Source organism: Gymnodraco acuticeps, unplaced genomic scaffold, assembly GCF_902827175.1.
Source record: "Gymnodraco acuticeps unplaced genomic scaffold, fGymAcu1.1, whole genome shotgun sequence".
Taxonomy (NCBI): Eukaryota; Metazoa; Chordata; class Actinopteri; order Perciformes; family Bathydraconidae; genus Gymnodraco; species Gymnodraco acuticeps.
In genome coordinates this window covers 1096438-1123275 of record NW_022992090.1, presented here as the reverse complement: position 1 = coordinate 1123275, position 26838 = coordinate 1096438, and the positions used below count along the sequence as shown (strand labels likewise).

Genomic DNA, 26838 nt, shown 5'->3' with positions numbered 1-26838 from the left:
GGGACCTGTCAAATCAACAGGCTGTATTGATTGATTTTTGTGACTACAATAAAATGCCACTAGAGTGCGACAGAGTCCACGGAAACAAATCATGCTTTTCAAATGGGCATGAAGTTGTGCTTTGTATCACTTCAACCACCAGGACCTTGATTTGGACCATGCATTTGTTAAAGCATTTATCAAAAAATAAATACAAGCCTCATTGGTTAAATTAATTTAATTGGATTTACACACAATCACACTCCTTTGCATGTGCCGCTTCTTTATGTGCAATAAACCAATTTAAATGTAGATTTTGTTTATTCATGTTTCAAACAAATGTGTATAATACCCCATAATACATAAAGGATATTGTATTCAAACAGACACAATGAACCATTCAGATACTCAGTAGAACACATATGCCTTTTATTATCAAATATCCGAACATTGTAATGAAGGTACAGCATATTATCTTCACATTTTATGAGTGCACGAATGTCATATTCACAGGCCTCCAATAAATAATTTGTAAACACATATCATCAGTGTAAAGGCAGATACAGTAATGAATGCACACTGATAAACCTAAAAAATGCTTTGGCACTTTCAAAACTTAAAATACAGAGTTACATAAATGAGGTGGCGATAAAATATATTGTTCAGGTAAACAGAAGGACAGAATAGATGGAACACGCTAACACGGGATGCTTATTGTGCCTCCCATGCCCTTTAACCTTTTACTGTATGTCATATGAACTTTTTCTGTCTTACCACAAAAGGAAAAAAATATACATATTATCACAACATGTATCACTACCGAGACAAATTCTGACTGTCCACATATGAAAAGCAAAATATTATCTATTCTCATTTAAGGTGGCAGATGAAGAACAGCCACAATGAGAGACAAAACATTTCAGAGAGAAACCATTCAAGGGTTTGTGTAAAAGGAATAGTAAGCTGCCATGCATTTGGATGAGGGGGCATCTTTGATATAGGAGCTACTGTTGATGGCAGCAGAGGCCAAGTCCTCACACTTGATGTCAGAGATTGAGTCCTCTGTGATGGGGCCATTGAGAGACAAGCGCCTTCGTTTGCATGCCGTTGAGTATGAATCTGCCTTGTCTAAGGACAGAGCTGATGGCTGAGTCTCTGTCCAGGAGGAGATCAGGCTTGCACTGCCGTTCACCTCCTCTTCTATCTGTGCTTTCACTTTGTCTAAGTCTTCTGGAAAACCAGTGGTGGTGCTGGGCCTTGGGGACCAAGGAAGGCTTGGAGAAACCTTCCTCTGGTATGCTGCTCGGGACCCCCAGCCTGCAGACATGGTGGTGAAGGGAGAGTCTGGGTAGTAGCTGAGAGCGTGGGATGTTTGCATGGATAGGGATTTGATACCATAGGGAAGCAGGGAGCTTGAGTATTCCCCATCATAGGGTGTCAGATCTAGCTTGTTGGTGCTAGTGCCGTTTCCCCCTTGCTGCATGGAGGTGACAAACCACCTCTGCGAAGTGGCGTCCTCTGCCTGAGGTGAGAGGAGGCTGTTTGTCTGCGGCACCGCTCTCTCGCTGTTGTAGTAGCGATTCTGAGGGAGGTTATTGACAAATTGGTCCTGGAAGAGGGGCTGCATGGCGTACCGGGCCCCAGGGACAATCTGGTGTGAACGGGGAGAGCTGGTAGGAGATGGTGTGAGGCGGTCGTTCTCTGGGGCTGCGTACATCCTGGAAAATATATGTACGTATGAACTTGAGGTCAATGAAGGGCAGTGTCTGGGTAAAAAAAACATCTTTCAAAATGAGTTGGCAAACTCCCATGAAACAACAAAAATTAAGTTGGCAAATTTAAGAAACCATTTACAACAGAGTTTGATGCAATAAAAAACTGAAAGCCCTATGTTGTAAAAATTGTATTTTTATATTCAGTTTATAACTGTTGTGACAATGAAGTAAAAATACTCACGAATCATAATTGTCTCTGAATCCTTTGGCAAAGGGGTTGTGATCAATTTTCAGCTGTGTGATCTATAACAAAGCAAAATGGAAGGATACAATTAATATGTATATGTGAAGATCAGCAGAGAAAAATGTAAAGAAGCATCATGCAGTTACATTTCTACAGAAACATAATGTTAACATTAGGAAATGTCATCCAATGTTGAATTTTAATGGGAATTTACAAATACACTGATAGAACAAAACAAATAAATTGTTGTAAAACAGGGAATTTAGACGAAGCAATAATAACTTTCTATAGACATACACAGAAGTGTGTTTGTTTTAATGCTTACATCAGTGTTCTGGTAGGCAGTCACAGCTATAAACTGGTTCTCTGGGAAGGTAAAGCTCTGAGTCTTCCCCTCACTGCTGATGTCCTCCACCCCGTCCTCCGTCACCTCCACGATGTGCAGCCTGGGCTGGTACTTATGCAGCGATTGCAGGACAACCATCTGCATGTAAACACCATCCAAGCCATTACAATAACCAATATGTAATCTACAAATGGTTTGGCCAAAATACGCAAATACATTTTCTTCCAAACACAAATAATGACGTTTTAAAAAAAAGTTGTTCATAGTTTTAAAATACACACGAATGTGCTATGTTTTTTTCTCCAAATTAAATGGTTTGCATGCACCACATTATTAATAGATATTTGTTTTACTTTAAGATGTATTACAATACATTTCAAAACTAATTATTTTAATATTCGGGAGGGAATTTTATTTCTGTATTTTTTTTTGCTTTGCCATACTTGTGAAGTATTGATATTTGTTCCTTTGTTGTTCGTGAGTTTCAGTTTGCTGAAGGAGATCTCTTGTCTCATCCAGTGTGCCCCGGTGTTTGGAGACTCTGGGTGGATGTACACTTTGTTTCCTGAAATAAATAAATAAAGAGAAAGAGAACCATAAGTTACTGAATTATTGTTTTTTTAATACGTGATTTTGCACACCTTATTTCAAAACTACTCGTAAAAAAAGGTTGAATACAATTCTTTTTTTTCAAATAAGAAATATTTTATTTCCCCGTTTCACTTATTTCCAAAATGTTTAGTTTTTATTATTGAAACAAGATAGTTAGCCCTTAATGTATAACCCAACACGAACATCAATTCAACATCGAACTAAAGGAAATGTTGAAAAACAGTTTCAGTACCTTGGCTGCTGTTGTCTGCCTTCCCACAGGTCACCCACTTGCCACCCTGAAATCTCCAGTGGTTAGGATCCGCCAGCACCACCTCCACAAACACGTTGTAGTGCGCCGTCAGGTTGAGACCAGCTATGTTAAAACTGAGAAACGGAAACATCCGTCTGCAGACACACAGCAAAATACAACAAATTACAGAAAGTTTTAGCATAACAAAAAAATCTCCTTGTTTCCGAGCAAATAAAGATATAATTCATGAATAGACACGTCACTAAATCCCTATGAAAATCACTAAAGATACACCCTCCTGACCCTCCATCTCACCTGCCCTGCTTGGTGATTATCATCTCGGTCTGGTGCCGGTGGAACTTGAGCCACATCGGCCGGTTGCAGAGGTAAACCTGGGCCCTCATCCCCGGGCCTATGGTGGGTAGATTCAGGTTGCTCAGAGCCGAGCCAGAGCTGGTGTAGGGCGGGTAGAGGCAGCCGGGGCTCTGCCCGAGCTGGTAAGCCGGGCTGAAGTGACTGCGGCCGGAGGAGGGGGGAAACCCCGCGGGAGGCAGCACGGAGCCCAGGTGGAGAGATGAGGGGTACCTGGTGGCGCTGGACGGGGTGTACACCGTCCCACAGGGGGTGTAAGGGATAAAAGAGCAGGGACTCGGTGTTTCTAGACTTTGTTTAGAAACAGAAGAATGGAGGTAGTATGAACGGTCTGCACCCATCCCGTGCTCTGTGTATCTGCTGCCAGCCGCCGGGTCTTCCGCCTCTACAGCCGGAGACTTGCGCCTGTCCCCCGCTGACTCCTTAGAGGAGAAGCTGCTGCTCTCCCCTTCACCGCCGAGCATGACTGATTTGTTGCCTTGTATTGGAGATTATTTGCTTACTTCGATCCCAGATAAAATGGTTCTTTTTTCCAGGAGTCTCATGCGAGCATCCACACCAGTCTGAAGACAGAAACATATGCATGCGGTTGATAGCAGCCCATGAAGTTAGTGGGGTCGGTTACCTGGTTTACCATAACTTGAAAGGCCTTAAACTGGTGCCATAATAAGCAGACGAACAAATAGTAATCCGTCTTCAAATGAAAGCCATTATCACTTCTTCCTGCAGTGATTCAGGGTGTGGTCCTGAAGTCTATCAAAACTTGAACTGATTATTTTATTGTCTATAACAAATCACTGACTTTAAAGTAGCCGACGTCATATTTACCATAGACCTCCGTTTCTATTTCTCCTTTAGTTATTTTTCTTTTTTTTAAATCAGATGAAAATTGTTGATATAATTCAAGGTAATAAAATAAACTGCCGTGGCCACTAAAGTCAATAGTTCAAATACAACCATAACAAATAGCCTATATGTAGCCTAAGCTAACTGACTAACTAACGGACCAAATCAAAAATAAATGATGATACTTCAGGTGGTTAACCTCCTCGAGATTTCTCGTTAATCTTACGACAAATGATACGATTTTGGTGGAGTAACTTTGTAATATAAATCTGAAGTGAAAGCTCGCGTACGATTCTTGAAATTAGTGCAACATTTTAAATGTTCAATTTGAACCGCAAACATTGTAGTAACTCAAATTGTTCTTATAGGCTAATGGATTTTCATATTTTACAAGATAATCACACATAATTACGAAACGCTATCAGATCTGTATTTATTATTTTATCAACACACAAATAAATGTAAACATGTAGCGACTTTCTAGATAATAGACAGGATGCTGTTAATCCTAAATTATTATTCAGAGATAATGAATTTGCATTCATTCAATTCTGAAACGACTCTGTGTCCCAACGGGATACCCAACGTGAAATAGAGAAATAGCCAATTATGTTTCCGTTTGAAGAAACCTGTGATGTTGGTTAGATCAGACAGTTCGGAGTGAGAAAACGAGAAAAAAAACAAATGTAAAATATCCTATCCAAATAAAAGAAAATAGGCCTACGTTAAAAGAAAAATGTGTATACAATAAAATGTGTCTCAATTGCCTGTAAATCATTTCAAATAATTGAAGGTGTATTTTGGAGCGATTACAGTTTCCATGTATATTCTGTTTCAATTTTTAAATGATCAAATGTTTAATCGAAGTGTCATGCATAAGGTACTCATTTTTATCTAAAAATACAAATATATAAACTTACCAAGGGAAAATGCCTCCTGTTTTCGTTCAAGCGAATAATTTCAGCGATAAAAAACTTAGGCAACATCAATGCGCGAAGTAGCCTTCTCATCTGAGTCCATAGCAGCACAGGACAGCATGTTGGAGTAAAAGTAAAGCCTGAGTCATGGGGAGGAGGAGGAGGAGGATGCTCTGATAGGAGAGGCGCTCTCTCTGTGTGGCCATAACGCACAGATAGCAGCCTATTATCAGATTCTCCTCTGATCTCCAGGGGAGGGGCATCACATCACTGCCAGGGTGTATACGAGTGAGGCTCTTCCCCAATTCATTCGTCTCGTCCTCCTCACATACACCAACAAAAACTCTCCCTTCAGGGCTTAGATAGTTCCTTTAGGGGCCTGTAGTGCAACGTGTATGGTGAAGTATACAAATATAAAGTCTCAAATTGAAATAAATCCAGTTTTATGTTCATATATCTGGAAGGTGCTGATCCGGCCACAAGGTTATATATATATATATATCTTAAAAAATAGCCAAAAAAAAGCCCCAAATCAGAATAAGAGTTACTGCTAATACACTTCAAGGTAACTTTTAGAGATATAAACTATTGTTGCTAAACGTGTTACTTTGCATCTCTGGGATTTTTCCATAACGGTCTGAAAAGAGTGAAAACTTAGTGTAAAGAATACACACAAATACATGTTATTTTAAATGTCACTATACAAACCTGTGGCTCTCTTGGTTTTTTCTTTGGTTCATCCCCAACAAAAACGTACACTGCTGATGATGAATGTTGCCGAACTGTTTCCCCAATATACACATACCTCTGTCACAAAAGCACAAAGAATTCACAGATCATTTGGGAGCTATAGGGACTCATATCTCTATTTCAAAGGGAACCAAATTCAGACTCCAAATGATGCTGTATTACTGTGTGAATGGGGCACTTAAAGCCCAGCTCTCCTCAACCCCAGACGATGCTCAGCTGCTGCTGCGCTCTTAGAAAAGTTTACATGACAATGACAGTGAGAGGATTATTGAATCAGGTCACCACCTCTGAAATAAACACATTGAACATCAAACAAGACAAATCAACTATTTGGGTAAACTGTTTGAACAGCAAACAATCTCAAGCTAATACATCTCTGCTGATTGCACTGATAAACTCATTGAGTTGTTTATTTCAGGAAGTCATGAATATATAGTGAGAATTCACAGAACTAACTGTGCACAAGAAGTTTTAGTGGTCCTAAATTAAGTTTAAAATTATAACTTTTTCCCCTGGTTCCCCTACACCTACTGCTTGAGAGGATCTTTGTACTCTTATTCTTAGATCATTTACTATTTGTATCTTACCAATTGTTCACTCTATCTTAATTTGATTGAAACCCAAGCATGTTACCTCTCTTTACTTTAGCTTTGTCTTTCTTCATCTAGCAAATGACCCATCTAACACAAAAACACATATGGTCAAATGTATGGATGGTAAAAACAGTTAGTCAGCAGTGTTAAGTGCTGAAAAGTTTCTGTTTGTCCCTGCAGTGCAGGGTTTCCCACACTCTCACACATTTTCTGCATTCACTCGCCTTCAGAAATATCTTAAAGGTCCCCCCTCCACTCAAAATGTGTCTATTGATACTGCACTTGGATGGTGTGCGGTGTGCAGTTTCACGCTGTTTGAACATTCATCTAATGATAGGGGGACATTTATTATGTGCCCACCTTAAATCTGAAGATGGAGAACTGGTTAATACATGCCTGATTGTGACATCAAAAGAGTGGAGCCAGTCCAATATGCCACTTTACAGCGGCATGAAAGCTCCAGTACACATACACTGTGAATGGATTTTTAGTGTAAATGATTGTATATGTTGAAATAACCAATATATGTTCATATACTTTGGATTTGTCATGATTAACACAGAGTATGCCATTTTTTAAATAATTTGATCATACTTCTTTGTGTAAAAAAACAGAGCTTTTATTCAAACTAAAGCATTTAATCTGTCTTAAAACTTGTCCAAGGATCTTAAAAATCAATTTCCAGCATTTTATTGATTTTATTCTGGGCATAAGGGCAGAATAAATACTATAGCTCTCTGTGATGTAAAACAATATCAAGTTCTAGATTAAAAATCCATAACTTTTCACCACAGATGTAACAAAAATCCTTTATGCGAATATGCTATTTGGTTATCATGAGTGTATTGGTCAGCCTGTCTGCATGATGGCCTCACTTGTGTCTGTGTCACGCTCGATGAGCAGCTTTCCCTAGCTGTGCCTGCTTTTTGACACGTCTAAAGGCCTGTTTCTGACATCTTGCCATCTGTGCTGCCCCCCCCCCCCCCCCCCCCCTCCCACAGTGCTCATGCCAGGCAGGAGGAAAAAGCTGGTGACCTGGCCATAGCCGCCCTGCCCTGGGCCACTGCCGCCCTGCTGGCAGCAGAAGGTCTGTTGGTCTGAAGCCATGCCAGGAACTCTGCCCGCCACAGCTTGTGATGTCACGACAGACACGCTCTCCACACCAGAGATCTGATTGGCAGTGAGGGTTTGCCTTTTCACTTCCTGGGAAAATGCCCTCTCAACAACTTACAGACATACAAACCTAATTAATTATCACTTTAATTGAATATGATCTCAGCGTTCTGCCCTCCTAGTGGCCTTCACAGAGCACACAGGAACCCAGAACTATGTCCTCCCCTCTTGTGATGTGATTTGCATACAAAGATAATTATTCTACCTTGCAGCCCATGAACATTTGTAATTCGATTTTAACAGCTCATCTTTTACTTCCTTGTGTTAATTAGTTACCATTGCATAAAATAACAACTTTCTTTGGTCAAAGTATTTATTTCCTTATCAAAAGTTCTTCAAGCTCAGATACAAAAAAAAGTAAGAAATTCATTTATAAAAGGTAGATAATGCACACGCTTTTCTGAGTTTAATTACTTACTTTCTAATATACGGTTTATCCTTTTATATAAAAAACAAAATCTCTTATGGCTATTACTGAATTTCCCTATGGGGATTAATAAAGGTTTATCTTATCTTGTATTGTATTGCTCATATAACCCTCTCTTGATAAATAACTTTTAAACAGATACCATTTTGATTGTTTTTTCACAATAGTCACACATTTTTTTACAGCTTTAAATGGCAGAAGGTAAAGGCCTCTATAGCGACCCACTTCCTTATCCCCACCCTCCCAATGCTTACATTTATGGTCTGGTCCTACATCCTGTTAAGAGTAGCAGCAGGAGCGGACCATCACATTTGGTGCTCAGCGTGGGGGCGGGTGGTGAGCTGTCATGTTCCAGCTATCCCATGGAGATACACTTCTGCCTCTCTGCGAAGATTTGGTGTTTTCTCATTTGCATTTGCTAATGAGATCCTGTTTGCATGACTTTATACTGGAAGGCTATCTCTCCGATTATCTCTTGACAAATACAGAAGGCGGGTGAAGTCCTATTTATTTAACCTTTATCTACCAATTAGTCCCATTAAGATTAAGGAGCTCTTTTTAAGGAAAGGCCAAGTGATGTTAATTAAAGTAAACATGTAGATATTCTATAGTTTCAAATGTGATGCAACATAGGGACTTCGTTTGCACTCTGGAGTATCACCTATGTCACTTGTAGAGCGACAGTTGTAACAACTTCACAGTGATAACAACTTCACAGTGATATTGGAAAAGCTCTTGCGCTAGCATTCAACAAATGCATTTATTTGAAGCAAAAGAACAACACTGCGTATTTTCTGTTTTTTTTTTTAACTGTCTTTGCTACACGAGAGCATAACATTTCCCTGATGATCAAGTGGCTGAGCCCGCCTTGCCAATTCACCCCGCTCACAACTTCACACAAGAGATTCATCCTCCTAGCTTCCCTCAGCCAAGACCCATGACTCCCCAAATCACTTTCTGAGGGGAAGTTACAGAAGTACCAATTAGGGCCTGTTTAGAGCACTTCCTCATTATCACCCAATCTGTACTGTTAAGAGTCCCTGCCCACCAATCTGCCAGTGTCACAGCCCCCCTTAAATCAGTCACAATTTGATGTCAGGTCACAGTCAAGAGCCTTGATTAAAACCAAGTTGATCCTCATGAAAACATGAGGACATGAAAATACCATCAAAAAGCTTTTAACCAGTGCTGAGGTTGGGTTAGAAAACAAGATGGAACATCAGTTGCACCCTCTGATTCATTTGCATGGTGCTGCGAAGTGAATAAACCTTGAGAAAAGTGTCAAATATACTCCCTGCTGAAGTGCTTCAAAGCAAGGTCATCCTTGTGGTGAGTATGTGATGGACATACTCACCACAAGGATGACCTCTGATCTCAATTTAAAGAAAATCCAGAGAGGCTTTTAATAGAGCATGACATTATTATTTAGACACTACCGATTGGCCAACCTTTATAAAGATATACATAGGTGATATTTCGTGAGAATAAATAGTTTGGATCATAATTACTGCATTTCACCAATTCTCTCATTACACTTGGTTCTGCTTCTCCTCTCACTGAGCCTGTATAAAACCCAGAAAATGCCTTTTACCGTGTTGGTTTCTTCATTTCAAAGTCTTCTTTTTTTAACCGTTTACAGTGAAATAATGAATGAATTCTGAATGTGTAACGGTTGAGTGAAGGAAGCAGGACCCAAATGCAGATAACTCTGATAAACCTTTATTTCAAGGATAATGAAACTAACACAGACAAAACAGAACACTCACCGGTGAACTCAGTCACCAACAAAAGACGAACCAACACTGAACACAGGAAGAGACAAGACTAAATACAGGGAGGGGTAATCACGAGACGAGAAACAGCCGGGCAGGGGAGGAGAAACACAAGGACAAGTAACACAATCAGACAACTAGACACACCAGGGAAACTAACGACGGGAGGAAAAACACAGGGAAAAGGACCAGACAATAACCCAGGAGGAAAACATGCCAGCAAACACCCAAACATACAAAACTACAAACGTGACATAACATGAGAATCGTGACAGAACCCCCCCCTCAAGGGACGGATTCCAGACGTCTCTAAAACCTCAAGCAGAAACAAAACTAGGGGCCAGCAGGGTGGGTGGAGGGGGTCTGGAGGACGGGTTTTGGGCTGACAGCCCAGGAGCACAGCGGAGGGCCCGGAAGTGATCTCGGGCGGACGGCCCGGGGGCAAGGCAAAGTCCAAGGTGGGGGTCTCGGGCGGACGGCCCGGGGACAAGGTAGAGTCCATGGAGGGGCGAAGACCACAGCGGGCAAACTCAGGGGGCCGAGCATGAGGGCGAAGGCAGCGGCAGGAAGAGTCAGGGGCCCGAGTATGAGGGCGAATACCGTGGCACTCAGGGGGCCGGGCTCGAGGGCGATGACCGCGGCTCGAGGGCGAAGACCGCAGCTCTCAGGGGGCCGGGCTCGAGGCCGAAGACCGCGGCACTCAGGGGGCCGGGCTCGAGGCCGAAGACCGCGGCACTCAGGGGGCCGGGCTCGAGGCCGAAGACCGCGGCACTCAGGGGGCCGGGCTCGAGGCCGAAGACCGCGGCACTCAGGGGGCCAGGCTCGAGGGCGAAGACCAGACAGCTCCGGAGGCCGGGCAGGAAGGCGCTGACGGGACAGCTCCGGAGGCCAGGCAGGACCCGGTGTCGGCCGGACAGGAACCAGAGCCGGTGGGACAGGCTTCGGCAGGATCCCCCACGGAAGAGGACCAGTAGTCGGCGGGACCCCCAACGGGACAGGACACAGGGTTGGCAGGACCCCCGGCAGGAGAGTAGTTGGCGGGACCTCCAACGGCACAGGACATAGGGTTGGCAGGACCCCCGGCAGAAGAGTAGACGGCGGAGCCTCCAACAGCACAGGACACAGGGTTGGCAGGACCCCCAGCGGAACCTCCAACGGACCAGGACATTGGGTAGGGACTTGAGAGGGAACTCAAGAGGAGACTCGAGAGGGGACTTGAGAGGAGACTCGAGAGGGGACTTGAGAGGAGACTCGAGAGGTGACTTGAGAGGTGCCTTGAGAGGGATCTCGAGAGAGAACTTGAACGGAGACTCGAAAGGAGACTTGAGAGGGAACTCGAGAGGGAACTCGAGAGGAGACTTGAGAGGGGACTTGAGAGGGGACTCGAGAGGGGACTCGAGAGGAGACTTGAGAGGGGACTTGAGAAGTGTCTTGAAAGTGGACTCGAGAGGGGACTCGTTTGGAGACTTGAGAGGAGACTGGAGAGGAGACTTGAGAGATGACTCGAGAAGGAACTTTAGAGTTGAATTGTAAGGAGACTTGAGAGGTGACTCGAGAGGTGGCTTGAGAGGTGACTCGAGAGGTAGCTCGAGAGGAGACTTGAGAGGGAACTGGAGAGGAGACTTGAGAAGTGTCTTGAAAGTGGACTTGAGAGGGGACTCGTGAGGAGACTTGAGAGGAGACTGGAGAGGAGACTTGAGAGATGACTCGAGAGGTGGCTTGAGAGGTGACTCGAGAGGTAGCTCGAGAGGAGACTTGAGAGGGAACTGGAGAGGAGACTTGAGAGGGAACTGGAGAGGAGACTTGAGAGGGAACTGGAGAGGAGACTTGAGAGGGAACTGGAGAGGAGACTTGAGAGGGGTCTTGAGATGGGTCTTGAGATGGGTCTTGAGAGGGGACTCGAGAAGAGACTCGAGAGGGAACCTGAGAGGGGACTTGAGAGGGAACTTGTGTCGGCCGGTACGCCGACAGGACTCGGGGAGCTGGCGTCGGCTGGAGAGCCAACAGGAGACGAGGTGCTGGAGTCGGCCGGTACGCCGACAGGACACGGGGAGCTGGCGTCGGCCGGAGAGCCAGTCCTGGAGCCGAAACTGGAGTTGGGACCATGGCTACTGGGGCCGGTACTAAAGCCAGAACCATGGCTGCTGGGGCCGGAGCCATGGCTGCTGGGGCCAGGACTGGGGCTGGGACCATGGCTGTGTGGGCCGGTTCTGGAGCCGGAACCATTGCTGCTGGGCCCGGTACTGGGGCCGGCACCATGGTTGCTGGGGCCGGAACCATGGCCGCTGGGGCCAGAACTGGGACCGGAATCATGGCTCTTGGGGCTGCTAGCCTGGACTTGCTACTCCTTCTCTTAGAAGCCGCCTGAAGGCTCCGTGGACCTCCAAAAGCCAGACGAGTTCCAGAAAACGACTCAGCAGGAACTGGGGCAGAAGCACTGGTTGACTCCAGACGGAACACACCGAGACGTTTGTAGTCAGTAGGCTGGAAATCACACACCCAGAGGAAGTTCAAAATCCAGCAGGTAAGAATTTCACCAAGTCTGGTTTCTCCATAGCCAACCGGCCTCCTTCTGCAGAACACTGGACGCTCCCTTCCACCAATCATAGCAGCAAGCCAAATCAAAGGAAAAATGTTGTATTTCCACCTCAAATGGATCATCTGCTGGGTCCATTTCTGGTTGGTTCGTACTGTCACGGTTGAGTGAAGGAAGCAGGACCCAAATGCAGATAACTCTGATAAACCTTTATTTCAAGGATAATGAAACTAACACAGACAAAACAGAACACTCACCGGTGAACTCAGTCACCAACAAAAGACGAACCAACCCTGAACACAGGAAGAGACAAGACTAAATACAGGGAGGGTTAATCACGAGACGAGAAACAGCCGGGCAGGGGAGGAGTAACACAAGGACAACAGGTGAACACAATCAGACAACTAGACACACCAGGGAAACTAACGACGGGAGGAAAAACACAGGGAAAAGGACCAGACAATAACCCAGGAGGAAAACATGACAGCAAACACCCAAACATACAAAACTACAAACGTGACATAACATGAGAATCGTGACAGAATGAATTCATTAAAGACAATAACCTGGACTTTCTGTATCTGACCGAAACATGGTAAAAACCCCTGGACTATTTTTCTTTAAATCAAATCACCCCAGCAGGATTCACATACATTGACAAACCTCGCCCACAAGGGCGGGGTGGTGGTATAGCTGCAATTATCAGAAAGGAAATACAAGCTACCATAATCCCCGTCACAGCCCAACCTAGTGTCAGCAGAAAGTATTAAAAATAATGATTACAACAAAATGCAAAAAATAAATAATAAAATATATAAAATATATTTTAAGATCATGTTTAATCATCGGATTCGTCTGTACATTGCTGTTTTAGTCTGTGTGCTTCTAATTAGTGTCTACAGCAGGGGTAGGCAAGTAAGTTTGGCCGTGGGCCAATTTTTTGCTGAGCCGCAAGATGGCGGGCCAGAACATAATCAAAGCCTAATTCAAGGAATTGATTTTGGTAAGAGGGCGCAGCGCCCCTGTTACCCGGTTCAGAAAAAACTCTCATATCGCTGATAAGCCTCCCCATCAACACTCTGATGCGCAGTCAGATCTGTTGATTGGTTCACTGATGATATAGGCGCCCAATCCAGAGCCTCTGGCTAGACCCGCCCAGGCTCGTCCTCTCTAGCCCCATTTCAGCCCCAAAGCCAGGGCTATTATCTGTATTTTAACAGACTTATCTTTTAAATTGAGGTGTATTTATTGTTCTCTTCAAAGTTTATTTTTCTCTGAAATTGTAGGGAGGATGGTCCTCCCTTTCCTCAATGGACGAGCCTCCACTGAGTAAAGTAGAGTTATTAACTAGGTAGCAGTGTTATTTAACATACTTTTATTCTGATAAGTATTGTCAAGTTCTCTGGGTTTTTGGCATTTATTTGAGTGTTTGCCCACATTTGAGAGGCTTGAGGGACAACTGGAATCCTTTTTCCTTTTCTTTATTTCAACTTTTCAAGGACACATTAGGATTCTTTCAGGTTGAAAACCTTTAAAAAAATACCAAAGGACAAAATAAATCAATTACAGCAGTTTTGCTTTGCAATTTAATATATTATAACCTAAATTAATCAGTAACCAAGTATTTTACTCAAACTCAATGTATTTAATAGTTAAATAAGTACTTTAATTGACCTGGTTCCCCCCCAACCACACATTTGCCATATGTGACCCGCTCTATCGAAATCAGTCGAAAGTTGCAACGGCTCATTTCAAAATAAACGTGGATTTGCGTAAAAAAATAGTTTTTCGGGGATCGGGTGTTTTGTTTAATTTTAAATAAACAAAGTCTTGGTTTTCAGAATATGACATTTTTATTTCCAAAATCACACTATAAATACATGTTTGAAGCTTGAAAAGGGAAGATGACAGCTCTCCCTCGCCACTCTGCTCTTCCACAGCGCCGCTTCCCCTCCCTCCGCTGACATTATGAATGTAAGCGGATATGTCGGGACAGAATTTATTTTACAGGACAAATTTGAAACTTACCGGTCATGTTTCAATAATAATAATAAGAATTGTGTAGCAGAGTTTCCGTTAGCAGGTAATCACCGGACTAGGACCGGATATGCTGATGTTTAAAACTCAGTTAATGGGGCTCATTTTTATATTGCTTCAGTTTATAATCGTTACAGATCAACAAATTCAGATTCATTTTTCAATAAATGATTCCACAAACAACAAACAACATAATTATTACATTCAAACAAACTCCTTTTAGTAGATGAAGTACATTATTCAAAAGTTTACATTAACTTTGAATAATAACACGGGAGAAACGGATGCTCTCTTTTCCCCTCTCCCTCCCTCTCTCTCCTGACAGCCCGTCAGTTTCTCATGCAGCTCGCTAAACAGTGGGCGGGGCTTCAGGTGATCATGCAGAGCTGCGTGTCTCCATCAGACTCAGCAGCTGATCTGATCTCTCTCTCGGTCCGGTTACACTTCACTCGCGTTTATGTCCATATCGATCAGATCCAGCTCTCCTGATCGGCCAATTTAGAGAGCACCGATCAAACTATTAAGAGTGAATATCGGCCGATAATGACCGGCGGCCGATAATGACCGGCGGCCGATCGATCGGCGGCTAACGGAAACCCTGATGTGTCGGTCCTATGTTGTAAAAAAATAAAATAAAATAAAAAAAATATATATTTATTTTTGATTCTCAAAATTACGGGCCAAATATTATTGCTGGCGGGCCAACAATGGCCCGCGGGCCGCCTGTTGCCGACCCATGGTATACAGTGTGTGCCTATTGAGCTGTTTAGAGCCATGTGGGACAAAACCCGATCCTGCCCCTCCCTCTCTCTGTCTAAGTGAACGGTGACTGTAAAAACTACACTGCGCATGCTCAGAATATTTTCCTATTTAATGTGTGTGGCAAAAAAATTATGACCATAGGGGCATAGTGGTGCCATCCCCACCATACGTCATCTCACATCATTCAGAGCTGATTGGCTGTAAGTACGTGTGCCGCGAAAAGTGTGGTGTGTGAAGAGGAGACGAGAGAGCTGCAGTGAGGCGTCCTAAAACCCGGAAGTAAGCGGCGCATTGGCTTCCCTCGACAAGAAAGCAATGAGATTTCTCCATAGGATTTTAGAAAATAGCTCCAAATAAGGTCAGTGGGAAACGTAGCTGTTAGAGATTTTTGTCCAGAAGGGTAGGCAAATGGACTTAATCTTCAAGTCAAGGTAAGACTGCAATTTTATTGAAAATGGGATCTTACTAAGAGAGAACAATTCAATATTGAAATGATAAAATTACAATTTTTGGGTATCCTTTTGTTGAACTGTCTGTTTAAAATTAATTGAAGCATCAGACAAAAAAAGCTTTTGAAAATAATATTATATTTTGATTTAGGTCAAAATATAATATTTGTAAACCTGAAGAGTCAGTGCCAGTGCCTCACCAGCCATGAACCTCACTGCAGAAGCTATAGACATCTAAGTTGTTTGTGCCCCACCACTTTTGTACATATAAAAACGCCACTGCTCTTAGGTGATTTTAACATTCATGTTGACGACCCGACCTGCAAATATGCCTCTGAATTTAAGGAAACCCTTCACTGCTGCAACTTCTCTCAACACATCAACTTCCCAACACACAGCCGTGGTCATATCCTGGACTTGGTCTGCTCCACTGGTCTCACCATCCATCATCTGTCCAGCCTCAATCTCCACATCTCTGATCACCTGGCCATCATCATGGACATCAACATCCCCATCCAAAAGCAAAAACGCACAATAACCTACAGAAATCTCAAATCCATCTCACCTTCAGCAATCACTGCCTCCATTACCTGCAAGATGTCTGTCTCCCCCCCCCCCCCACTTTCTGAAAACCCATCTGAACTTGTGGACTATTATAACAGCACCCTCTCCTTCTGTCTCAATGAACTGGCCCCCACAAAAACAAAAAATGTCTCTTTCATACACTCCGCCCCCTGGTATACCCCCGAACTCCGCCAAATGAAATCAAGGAAACGTCAACTTGAACGCCAACACAAGAAAACCACACTAACAGTCCATCTTCAAATCTACAAAGACTATCTCCAGCAGTACAGTAATGCACTCAAAGCAGCCCGGTCTAATTACTACTCACAACTCATTCAGTCTGGCTCCAGCAACCCCAAGCGTCTGTTCACCATCAGCAAACTTCTCAAACCCTGTGACAACGCCACCTCGTCCTTCACCACCGAACAGTGCAACTCCTTCCTCTCGTTTTTCCAAACCAAAATCAGCAACATTTACAGCAATCTGACACCCTCATCAGCACCCCCCACCTCCTCTCCTGGCTCCTCCCCCTTCACCTCACAGCCCCTGTCCCACTTCTCCCCTGTGACCCCCATGCAACTGTCCGACTTCATGACTGGAATTAACTCCACCTGCACACTTGACCCAATACCCTCCAAATGTGTTAAAGAGAGCCTCCCTGCCATCTCCCAGCTCATCGCCACCATCATTAACTCCTCCCTCAGATCTGGATCAGTTCCCCCCTCTCTCAAACTGGCTGCTGTCACACCCATTCTCAAAAGACCTGGACTCACACCTGACATCATGTCCAACTTCCGGCCTATCTCAAATCTCCCCTTTCTGTCAAAAATACTTGAACGTGTCGTTGCCTCACAACTTAGAGCCCACCGCAGCTCCAATGATCTCTTTGAGCCATTTCAATCCGGTTTCCGATCAAAACACAGTACAGAAACAGCACTTCTGAAAATCACAAACGACCTCCTCCTCTCGTTCTGACTCTGGCAACCTGAACATCCTCATCCTCCTCGACCTCACCGCAGCATTCGACACCATTAACCACACCATCCTGCTGTCCCTCCTCGAATCATCACTCAACATCACTGACACTGCACTCTCCTGGCTGAAATCCTACCTCACCGACAGACATCAGTTTATCAACATCAATAACTGCACCTCCTCCACTGCTCCTCTGTCCCAAGGTGTCCCCCAGGGTTCGGTGCTTGGCCCCCTCCTCTTCATCCTCTACATGCTCCCCCTTGGCAAAATAATTTCGCCACAACCTTCAATTTCACTGCTACGCCGATGACATCCAACTTTATATCTCAACAAAAACCATCACCCCCACAACACACTCCACTCTCACCAACTGTCTCTCAGAAATAAAAGCATGGATGCAAACAAACCAAATCTCCAACTGAACAGTGCCAAATCAGACATCATCATCATCGGCCCCCCATCCCGTATCAAAGACATCCAGAATTTCAACTTCACCATTGACAGCCACACTCTATCTCCCCCCCCTCACATCCGCAACCTCGGAGTCATCTTCGACAGTCAGCTCAAATTCAACCACATTACATTACATTACATTGCATTTAGCTGACGCTTTTGTCCAAAGCGACTTACAATAAGTACATTCGACCAGGAAGACACAACCTTGAAGAAAACAAAATCATATAAGCACATCAGGTTTCATATAGCCAAACATTTCAAGTGCTACTCAACTGGCTTTAGGTAAGCCAGTCCTTTATTAGTATAAAAGTGCTTCGTTAATAGTTCTAACGCTCGAAGTGGAGTCGAAAGAGATGAGTTTTCAGTTTGCGCCGGAAGATGTGCAAGCTATCTGCCGTCCTGATGTCAATGGGGAGCTCATTCCACCATCTTGGAGCCAGGACAGCAAACCCACGTGTTTTTGCCGATGGGAACTTGGGTCCCCCTCGCAGCGAGGGCGCAGCGAGGGCGCAGCGAGTCGTTTGGCTGATGCAGAGCGTAGTGCACGCGCTGGGGTGTACGGTTTAACCATGTCCTGGATGTAGGAAGGGCCAGATCCATTCGCAGCATGGTAAGCAAGTACCAGTGTCTTGAAGTGGATTCTAGCAGTTACCGGAAGCCAGTGAAGGGAGCGGAGGAGCGGAGTGGTGTGGGAACATTTAGGAAGGTTGAAGACCAGACGAGCCGCTGCATTCTGGATGAGCTGCAGAGGTCGGATGGCACATACAGGTAGACCAGCCAGGAGGGAGTTGCAGTAGTCTAGGCGTGAGATGACGAGAGCCTGGACCAGAACCTGAGTCGCTTTCTGTGTCAGCTGGGGACGTATCTTCCTGATGTTGTAAAGCGTGTATCTGCAGCAACGGGTTGTAGCAGCGATGTTTGCAGTGAAGGACAGGTTGTTATCTAGGGTCACACCCAGATTCCTTGCAGTCTGAGTCGGGGAAACAACTGAGGTGCCGATGTTGATTGTTAGGTCAAGAGTGGGACAATCTTTTCCCGGGAGGTAGAGCAGCTCAGTCTTGTCAAGGTTGAGCTTGAGGTGGTGAGCAGACATCCACTGAGAGATGTCAGCTAGACAAGCAGAGATGCGTGCAACGACCTGGGTCTCTGAGCGGGGAAAGGACAGAATTAATTGGGTGTCATCAGCGTAGCATTGGTAAGAAAAACCATGCGGGCTAATGACTGATCCGAGCGAGTTTGTGTACAGGGAGAAGAGGAGGGGACCAAGAACAGAGCCCTGAGGGACCCCTGTAGTTAATTGACAAGGGTCGGACTCAGACCCTCTCCAAGTCACCCTGTAGGTACGGTCTTTCAGGTATGAGGTGAGGAGGGAAAGAGCAGAGCCTGAAACTCCATGTTTTTGGAGAGTGCGAAGGAGGATCTGATGATTCACCGTGTCGAATGCAGCAGACAGGTCCAACAGGATGATGACAGAGGAGAGGGATGCAGTTTTGGCAGTGTGCAGTTCCTCCGTGACAGCAATGAGAGCAGTTTCACCACATCAATCACATCACCAGGACCGCCTTTTTCCACCTCAAAAACATTGCTCGTCTCCGCCCATCACTCTCCTCCTCTGCTGCTGAAACCCTGATTCATGCATTCATCACATCACGACTCGACTACTGCAATAGCATCCTCTCTACGGCATACCATCCAAACTCCTCAATAAACTCCAACATATCCAGAACTCTGCTGCCCGCCTCCTCACCCACACCCCGCTCCCGAGACCACATCACTCCCGTCCTCCAGAACCTCCACTGGCTCCCCGTCCGTCAAAGAATCAACTTCAAAGTCCTCCTGATTACTCACAAAGCCCTCAACAACCAGGACCCCCCTACTTCACAGACCTGCTGCACCACCACACCCCTTCCCGCTGCCTCCGCTCATCAGAAGCCAACCTCCTATCCATCCCCACCCGCATCAATCACCGGACCTGGGGGGACAGAGCCTTCTCCGTCGCTGCCCCCTCCCTCTGGAACTCACTCCCACAACCCATCAGAGACTGCACTGACCTCACCACCTTCAAAAAAACTTACAAAAACTCACCTCTTCAATCTGGCTTTTAATGTGTGATTGTTTTTGTATTATTTGACTTTAACTATATATTTATTTGTTGTTCCTTTATTTTATTTTATCTTCACTATATCTGTAAAGCATCTTTAAGCACCTGTAAAAGCGCTAACAAATTAAATCTATTATTATTATTATTATTATTATAAGGTTTATGGTGTGATGGCCACAGCCACGCAGGGTAAATAAATTACATTGCAACCTCACTTCCACTAGTTTAACTCATTTCAGTTTCAGTAAACCACAACAATTAACACTACACATTTGATTTAAATGGTAAACTTTATATTTGCTTGTAACTTGACAGTATTTCGTTTATTTTCACACATTTAAGCCCAACTAACACAAGTATTTGTTTGTATTAATAACTGTATTTGTCTTTGAATTACCTTAGACGTTTGGGGTGGTTACTTCCTGGTTCAGCAAAAGGTGTGGCTGAGGCTGAAGACCTGAGGACTCGTAAAAACTGCAAGCAGCCAATTGGGCCCAATTGGGCCAAACCACATGCTTCCTTGTCAAAGGGGGAATTGTGGTGTTGTGTCCTTTTGTATTGTATTAATCTTATTTACCCCTTGTTCTCTATTTGGTTTGGCCAAGCCATTATGTTCCTTGTTTCTCAGTTTGTTCAGGTAACACCTGTTTATTACTGTTTTACTTATTAGAGTTATTTTCTGTTGACCTCTTTTATAGGCTTAGTTATGAAAGATTCTTGGTTTATAATGTGTTTGAATGTTTGGGTAAATAAAAAAACCCAGTTTCTCTAAACAAGTCCTGTGTCCTGTTTCTATACTGAATGGTCCCTAACAATGGTTAACACGAGCTGAAGAGATTTGCCAGTTTTGTTCTACGACATGAAATATGCGAGTAGATACTCCACTCGTGAATGTCCAAATCTTCTATGTGTCATAAAAATGGCGGTTAAAAACAAGTGGCTAAGTGAGACTGCTAAACGTCATCATGCCGACATGAGTCCGCCTTGAATTGAGCGGTGGTGATGCCCAGCCATGCGACCATCATGTAGTTAGTTGTAAGCATTACGTAAGCTTTTATTTCTGCCAATTGCATTTACTCCAAAAAACTAAAATGACAAAGTGGTGTTAATATTTGAAAATTATCCTGCTGAGCAAAACATGTTAAGTATATCATAAACTTGTGTTGGCCACCACGCTTATTTTCTGCAATATACCGAAATCCAATGTGAAATCCTAGGACCAGGTGGAGGGATTATATCTCTTCGCTGGCCTGGGAGCGCCTTGGGATCCCCCAGTCAGAGCTGGTTGATGTCGCCAGGGAAAAGAAAGTTTGGGGCTCTCTGCTGGAACTGCTACCCCCGCGACCCGACCACGGATAAGCGGGAGAAGATGGATGGAATGTGAAATCCAATTTATTTTTGTTGAGGGACCCCTTCGATTCAAACTTCAGAGTCTGGCCTACAAAATACGTCATCACTGCACCACTCTATAAAGAATTACTAGATCTACAGTGTAGCATCAAAATGGTAGAAAAACAAGTAATACATTGTCTGTGTCTTTTAGAAGAGTGTCCCTCTCTCTAGTGAGGTGGAAAGAATATATTCTGCATTATGTCCTCTCTTTGAGCCGGCAGGCAGGACCCTGAGCATGTTTTTTGTCCTCATATGAGGAATCTGCTGACTGTGGTATCACATTATGATTAACAATTTAACTATGATCTCCCATTTTCCCATTGTTATTCCACAGATGACTGGGAGTACCAGCGAAATGCCAGTGACGGCACGCAGGCTTCATTAGGTTCATTGATTGATTTATTGTTTTCCATGGTTGTAATCACTTCCCCCAAGGTAATTTGTAAGCTCTTTATGGTTCAGAGGTATAAGCCTGAGAGTTAATTAATCGGCTTTGTTTAGAAGTTTGTAAGTAAAAAATGTCCGTATGAGTTGGTAACTGTTGGGAAGGCAACAGTCGGAATCCCTTGTTTACCACTACAAAAGATCAAAAGTAAGCAGCTAAACAGACATAATCATCTCTGGATTAATTGTAGATCTTTAAAATTCACCTTGATTCATATTTACCCTGTTCATTTTCTTCTTGTCAAATACAAATGTAGGATTTTTGTCATGTTTCAGTGATCACTTAATGCATTTTCTTGAAAATAACTAGAAATAAGAAAATGAGAGTAAGTCAAACTGACATATAATGAAGACGTGGAGACAATTTAATCTTTTGTAATATCTTAAAATACATATGACATCTCTTCCCTCCTAGAACCATTTTGTGCTTTAATTGTTGTGTTTGACACATACATACTCTTGGTCCAGAAAAAATATAATACAAAATATCACCAGTCCTGAATTCAATGATCCACATCTTTGCTCTAGGCAGTAAAAAAAAGACTCTAGAACCGCAAAACCTCTGATATTGTCTGGCCTTTGTCAGTCTTAATTGAAGTCTTAGCTTGTTTTAATTGGCTTTTCGACGGAATGTGAATGGGGACTGCTGTTTATGGGTTAAGTGCATCTTAATCAGAGCTTTAATCCAGTCATTAACAGAGAATCATGAGGTGTTGAGAGGGTTGGAGAGAGGTTGATAATTGAGAGGCTGCCCCCTTTGCACTCGTGTGTGTGTGTTTATGTGAGTGTGTGTGTGTGTGTATGTGTGTGTGTGTGTGTGTGTGTGTGTGTGTGTGTGTGTGTGTGTGTGTGTGTGTGTGTGTGGGTGTGTGTGTGTGTGTGTGTGTGTGTGTGTGTGCGTGCATGCGTGCGTGTTTGTGTTTGCTTACTTTAGGAGCGCTAGGAGTTATGCAGTAGAAATTGGAAAGATAATAAAAAGGGGAATTGTATACAGTGCAAGGACATAAACACAATTTATTTATATTTGCACTATAGGTCCACACTTGGTACAATAAAAATGTAAAGGATTTTGAGGATGAATAACGTTCCCTCTACGGTACTTCCAAAACAAAAATAAAATGTGCAACAGAAAGCATTTCAAAAAACAATTTTCAGACGATACATTCGTATTCTGATGAAAATATATACCACTACTGATAGTAAAAATAGATTGTCATTGTCTACGAAACACAACTCCTCCCTATGCACCCTATTGCTCAGCTGTCACATTCACAGTTTTTCTCGCTGTATATTTTAGCACCTATCCCCTTTGTGAGGCCCGGGTTCCTCCGTACCCCCACTCTATCCCCCTCTCACGCACACATGCACGCACAGACACACACACACACTCACGCACGCACGCACGCATGCACGCACACGCATGCACACACACACACACACACACACACACACACACACACACACACACACACACACACACACACACACACACACACACACACACACACAGATGCACAGCGTGTAGTGACAACAAGTCTATATTGAATAAACATGCTGCTCTTAGATAGGGGCCTGATTTGCATCATCCTTTGCAAGGTGTATTTTTCACAATTTTGAGTGTAAATTATTATATATGACATACACACACTTACTGATCCTATAAAATCACTGTCAATGGCTCAGAAACCTTCAGTGCTAGTACTTTTCTCACAGAGGATCATCGACAAATAACAGGTTTCAAAATAACCTTTTCATATTGTGGTGGTGGAATAGAAGCTGAGCAAATGAGTCTTTTAAAGTTAAGATATATAAAATAAGTTTACATCCAGTCAAATGTAAGTCATTACTGCATTTCTTAAGCTTTATCTTTTAACAATTCTACACAGAAAAGGTACAGATAAGTCAACAGTCAAGAACCATAAGTCAAGATAAACATTTTTTATTTGGAAAACATAGTTTAGGTGTAGATTGATCTCGGCTAATATATATTTAAAAAAGTGTGCGTCAAACCTTCAATTCGGAATTTAATCAATATCAACTTGAAGCCCGATCCAGACCCCAACCCTTGTGTCCACTATAGAGTGAACACATACACGTTGAAATTCTAACATATTTCAGTCTTTTGCAACACCTTGCACATTGTGTGTGTTTGTTAGTGAATTATTCTAAGGTGCGAAGGGCCTCGATGACAAGTTGAACACTGCCGGCCAAGCTTTAACTCTGAGCCTTACCACACACCCTGTGAGAGTGTGAAAGCATTTATAGCACGAGAGCACACTTCCACCCAGGTCAGCGGATCACACACACACACACACACACACACACACACACACACACACACACACACACACACACACACACACACACACACACACACACACACACACACACACACACACACACACACACACACACACACACACACACACACACACACACACACACACACACACACACACACACACACACACACACACACATTTCCCTGCAACACCATAGAGGAAAGAGGCAGACCTCTTCTTGCTTCAGGGATGCATTTCATCAGATGACATGAAGAGGAGAAAAGAGAGAAGAATGTTGGGAGCAATAATTATGAAGGTCTCTGAGCATTGCATGCAAAAAGCAAATATTCTTCCTGTTGTATCTGCATACTGAAGCTTAGTGACTGAGGACTCATAGAGTGAATATAATGGCGTCTGGACAGCGCTTTTGTATATTTTTCTAAATCACAAATGTAATTTTACCTGAGCACACACACTCTCACACACAAACATACGCACACTGATGCACTTTCTTACTTCTGAGATGTTATAAAAACGTGTCTTTTATCCATTAAAAAAATCTATCGATCTTGTGCTTTGTCTTCTTGATGTTTTTTTTCTGTCATAATGGAAAGTCTCCCGGGCCATTTCTTCAGCCTATTCTTCATTTGGAGTAATTATAGATGGAGAGGTAAAAAGATGTTTTTCCCCTTTCTTTTCTTTTCTCCTTCTTACCCATCTTCCTCTCCCCCGCATGCATTCAGAGGCACGGCATTCTTATTAGGGACATGTCTGAAAGGCTCCCGCAGCATGTGGTGTCCTCTGACCATTCACTATGGCTGCTTTTTGTTGGCATTAACAAACCAGGCAACCAAAGACAGCTTTTCAACAGGTACAAACTTTTCCTTTTAGATAATTAACCACATTCAGACACTCAGCACAGTGTAGGCAATGTGGGTACAGAAGCCTAGAGAGGATCATATTCTAGAAAAGAAAGGGGAGAAAGATGGGGAAAAAAAACTTGATCGAAAGACAAGATGTTCTCTTTGGTGTTGTTTAGTGCTAGTGGATTCTATACCAAACCCCTATTCAAATAGTGTGGTCTTTATTTCTGCTCTCCTCGCCTCTGTCCTCTTCATCTTTTCATCAAGATGGACCATGTAATGAGGGAAAACTCTGGTCATTGTAGAGTGGTCAAAGGTTTGCTGCCTTAATGAATGGGAGAAACAGAAGAAGGGCTGAATGCTCTCCCTCTACGCTGTTTTCCTCGCCGCAAAAAGCCCCGGGATGCCTCCTGAAGAAGTCCTCCTCCATCCATTGCCGCCTCGTCTCTTGTTAACAGGGCCATAAAGCGAAGGCAGAGGGGGAAAAGTAATTTTCTTCTCCTGTCCCTCCATTCTTTTGGTGGGTTTCTTCCGCTTTTTGCTGTGTACTTTCATAAAGCTTATAATTACCTTGCAGAGAGCCCCTCAAGTGAGAACGAATGGGGTCTTTGTAGCCTTCTCTCTTCAGCCCTCTCCTGTTTCTGGGAAGAAGGAAGTCATATTAACATTTGGTCTTCCTCTTTTTCAGATGCAGTGAGAAAGCCAGATGTGCCTCTTTTTAAAGAGAGAAGCCTTTCAACAAGTTAATTGGACTGAATCACCACTGAGAATGTCAGAACAGGATAGGAGAACATTGCAGAAACTAGAGGAAGTTATCCAACTTTAATCTAATTAACTCTCTACTAATTATCACATTTGCTAGTTCGGTGTACAGCGCATTAATACATATTAGTAATAAAATAGTATATTTGCCTACAGTATTGTTATTCCTGTTTTTTCAAATGTAGAAATCCCCACAAAAAGATGACACAACCACAAGCTATCCAGGCATGAAAATAGCAACATCTAACCCTAACCATTGCAGCAGAGATCACTGATTTAGGGTCAAACTCTCCCCCTTTATCATCTATGCAAATCAGGCCTCCACTCACCCAGCCCTCCCTTGATGCCTCTGACCTCCATCCCCAACTCTTCTGGCTGATTACTCCTAATGTAATTTTAATTAAAAACGGTGGTGTCAAAGGGTTTAGCCTGCCTGAGAAGCGGGTGCAGATTGTGGCACAGTGGCACACCCCTTCACTTGCTTGAGAGGAAATGCATCCTGACATTGCTTGGGTGGTGCCAACATGACCGAAAAAGCAAAAGAGCATGTATGTATGACCCAATTGGATATTGTTTAATTTGATTCTGCCCAGAAATATGTGTGTTTCTCTCTCATATCTTTGAATTTGGGGATTACCATTTTAATAAATGTCTCAGTCTATTTAATTTAACCTAGCTGTTGATGCTTCAAATCAGGTTTGCTGGAGTTAGTTATTGTCATCCTAATTTAAAAAGAAACTAAGTATTATTCTTCTACTTCTGTGATACATATCAGGTCTGGTTAAAAAGCTTTATTATTATTTATTGCTGATAATGTAAACATTTTGGATTTTTTGGAAGCCATGCTTGCTTCCACCATCAAACTCCATCACACATCACCACGACTCTTTCAACAGAATATTTACATATAGTCGTAAATCATAAATCAGTATAAAGGTCAGCTACAAGGGAAGGTGAATCCGCCTAGCTGAGTTAATCTAACATCAAAATGCAGTGACTTGACATTGACTACAATTACCACCGCCAAATTTCACAGGGGTGACCTGCGTAAGGTGCCCCACAGCAGGACCCAACAGCATAGGTCTGCCTGTAGGTGTGTAATCCCCTTACCCGAGTCGTTGGATTATCTGCTCTCCACCGACCCTGAAGAGGCTCCCCATGGCTCGGGCTTAAACACTCTCTCAAATCTCATCTCTATGCCCCATCTGCCGGCCGTACGACGTCTTGGAAGACACAG

General features: G+C 43.5%; 1 protein-coding gene across 4 annotated transcripts; it reads right to left on the bottom strand.

Annotated features, from left to right (window-relative positions):
• Positions 1-386: 386 nt before the first annotated feature.
• eomesb (eomesodermin homolog b) lies at positions 387-26838 on the bottom strand. 4 transcript variants are annotated; one of them, XM_034202706.1, is made up of 8 exons: positions 26712-26838; positions 25410-25480; positions 3444-4063; positions 3129-3283; positions 2728-2849; positions 2264-2422; positions 1936-1997; positions 387-1745 (listed from the first exon to the last, which is right to left on the bottom strand). In XM_034202706.1, exons 3-8 carry the CDS (start codon positions 3962-3964, stop codon positions 914-916), a joined length of 1851 nt encoding a protein of 616 aa, XP_034058597.1. In that variant the 5' UTR covers positions 3965-4063; positions 25410-25480; positions 26712-26838; the 3' UTR covers positions 387-913. The 4 variants fall into 4 exon arrangements, with proteins under 4 accessions (XP_034058597.1, XP_034058598.1, XP_034058596.1 ...); XM_034202707.1 differs by having other exon boundaries at positions 25410-25474; positions 26712-26829; XM_034202705.1 differs by lacking the exons at positions 25410-25480; positions 26712-26838 and adding an exon at positions 5267-6707.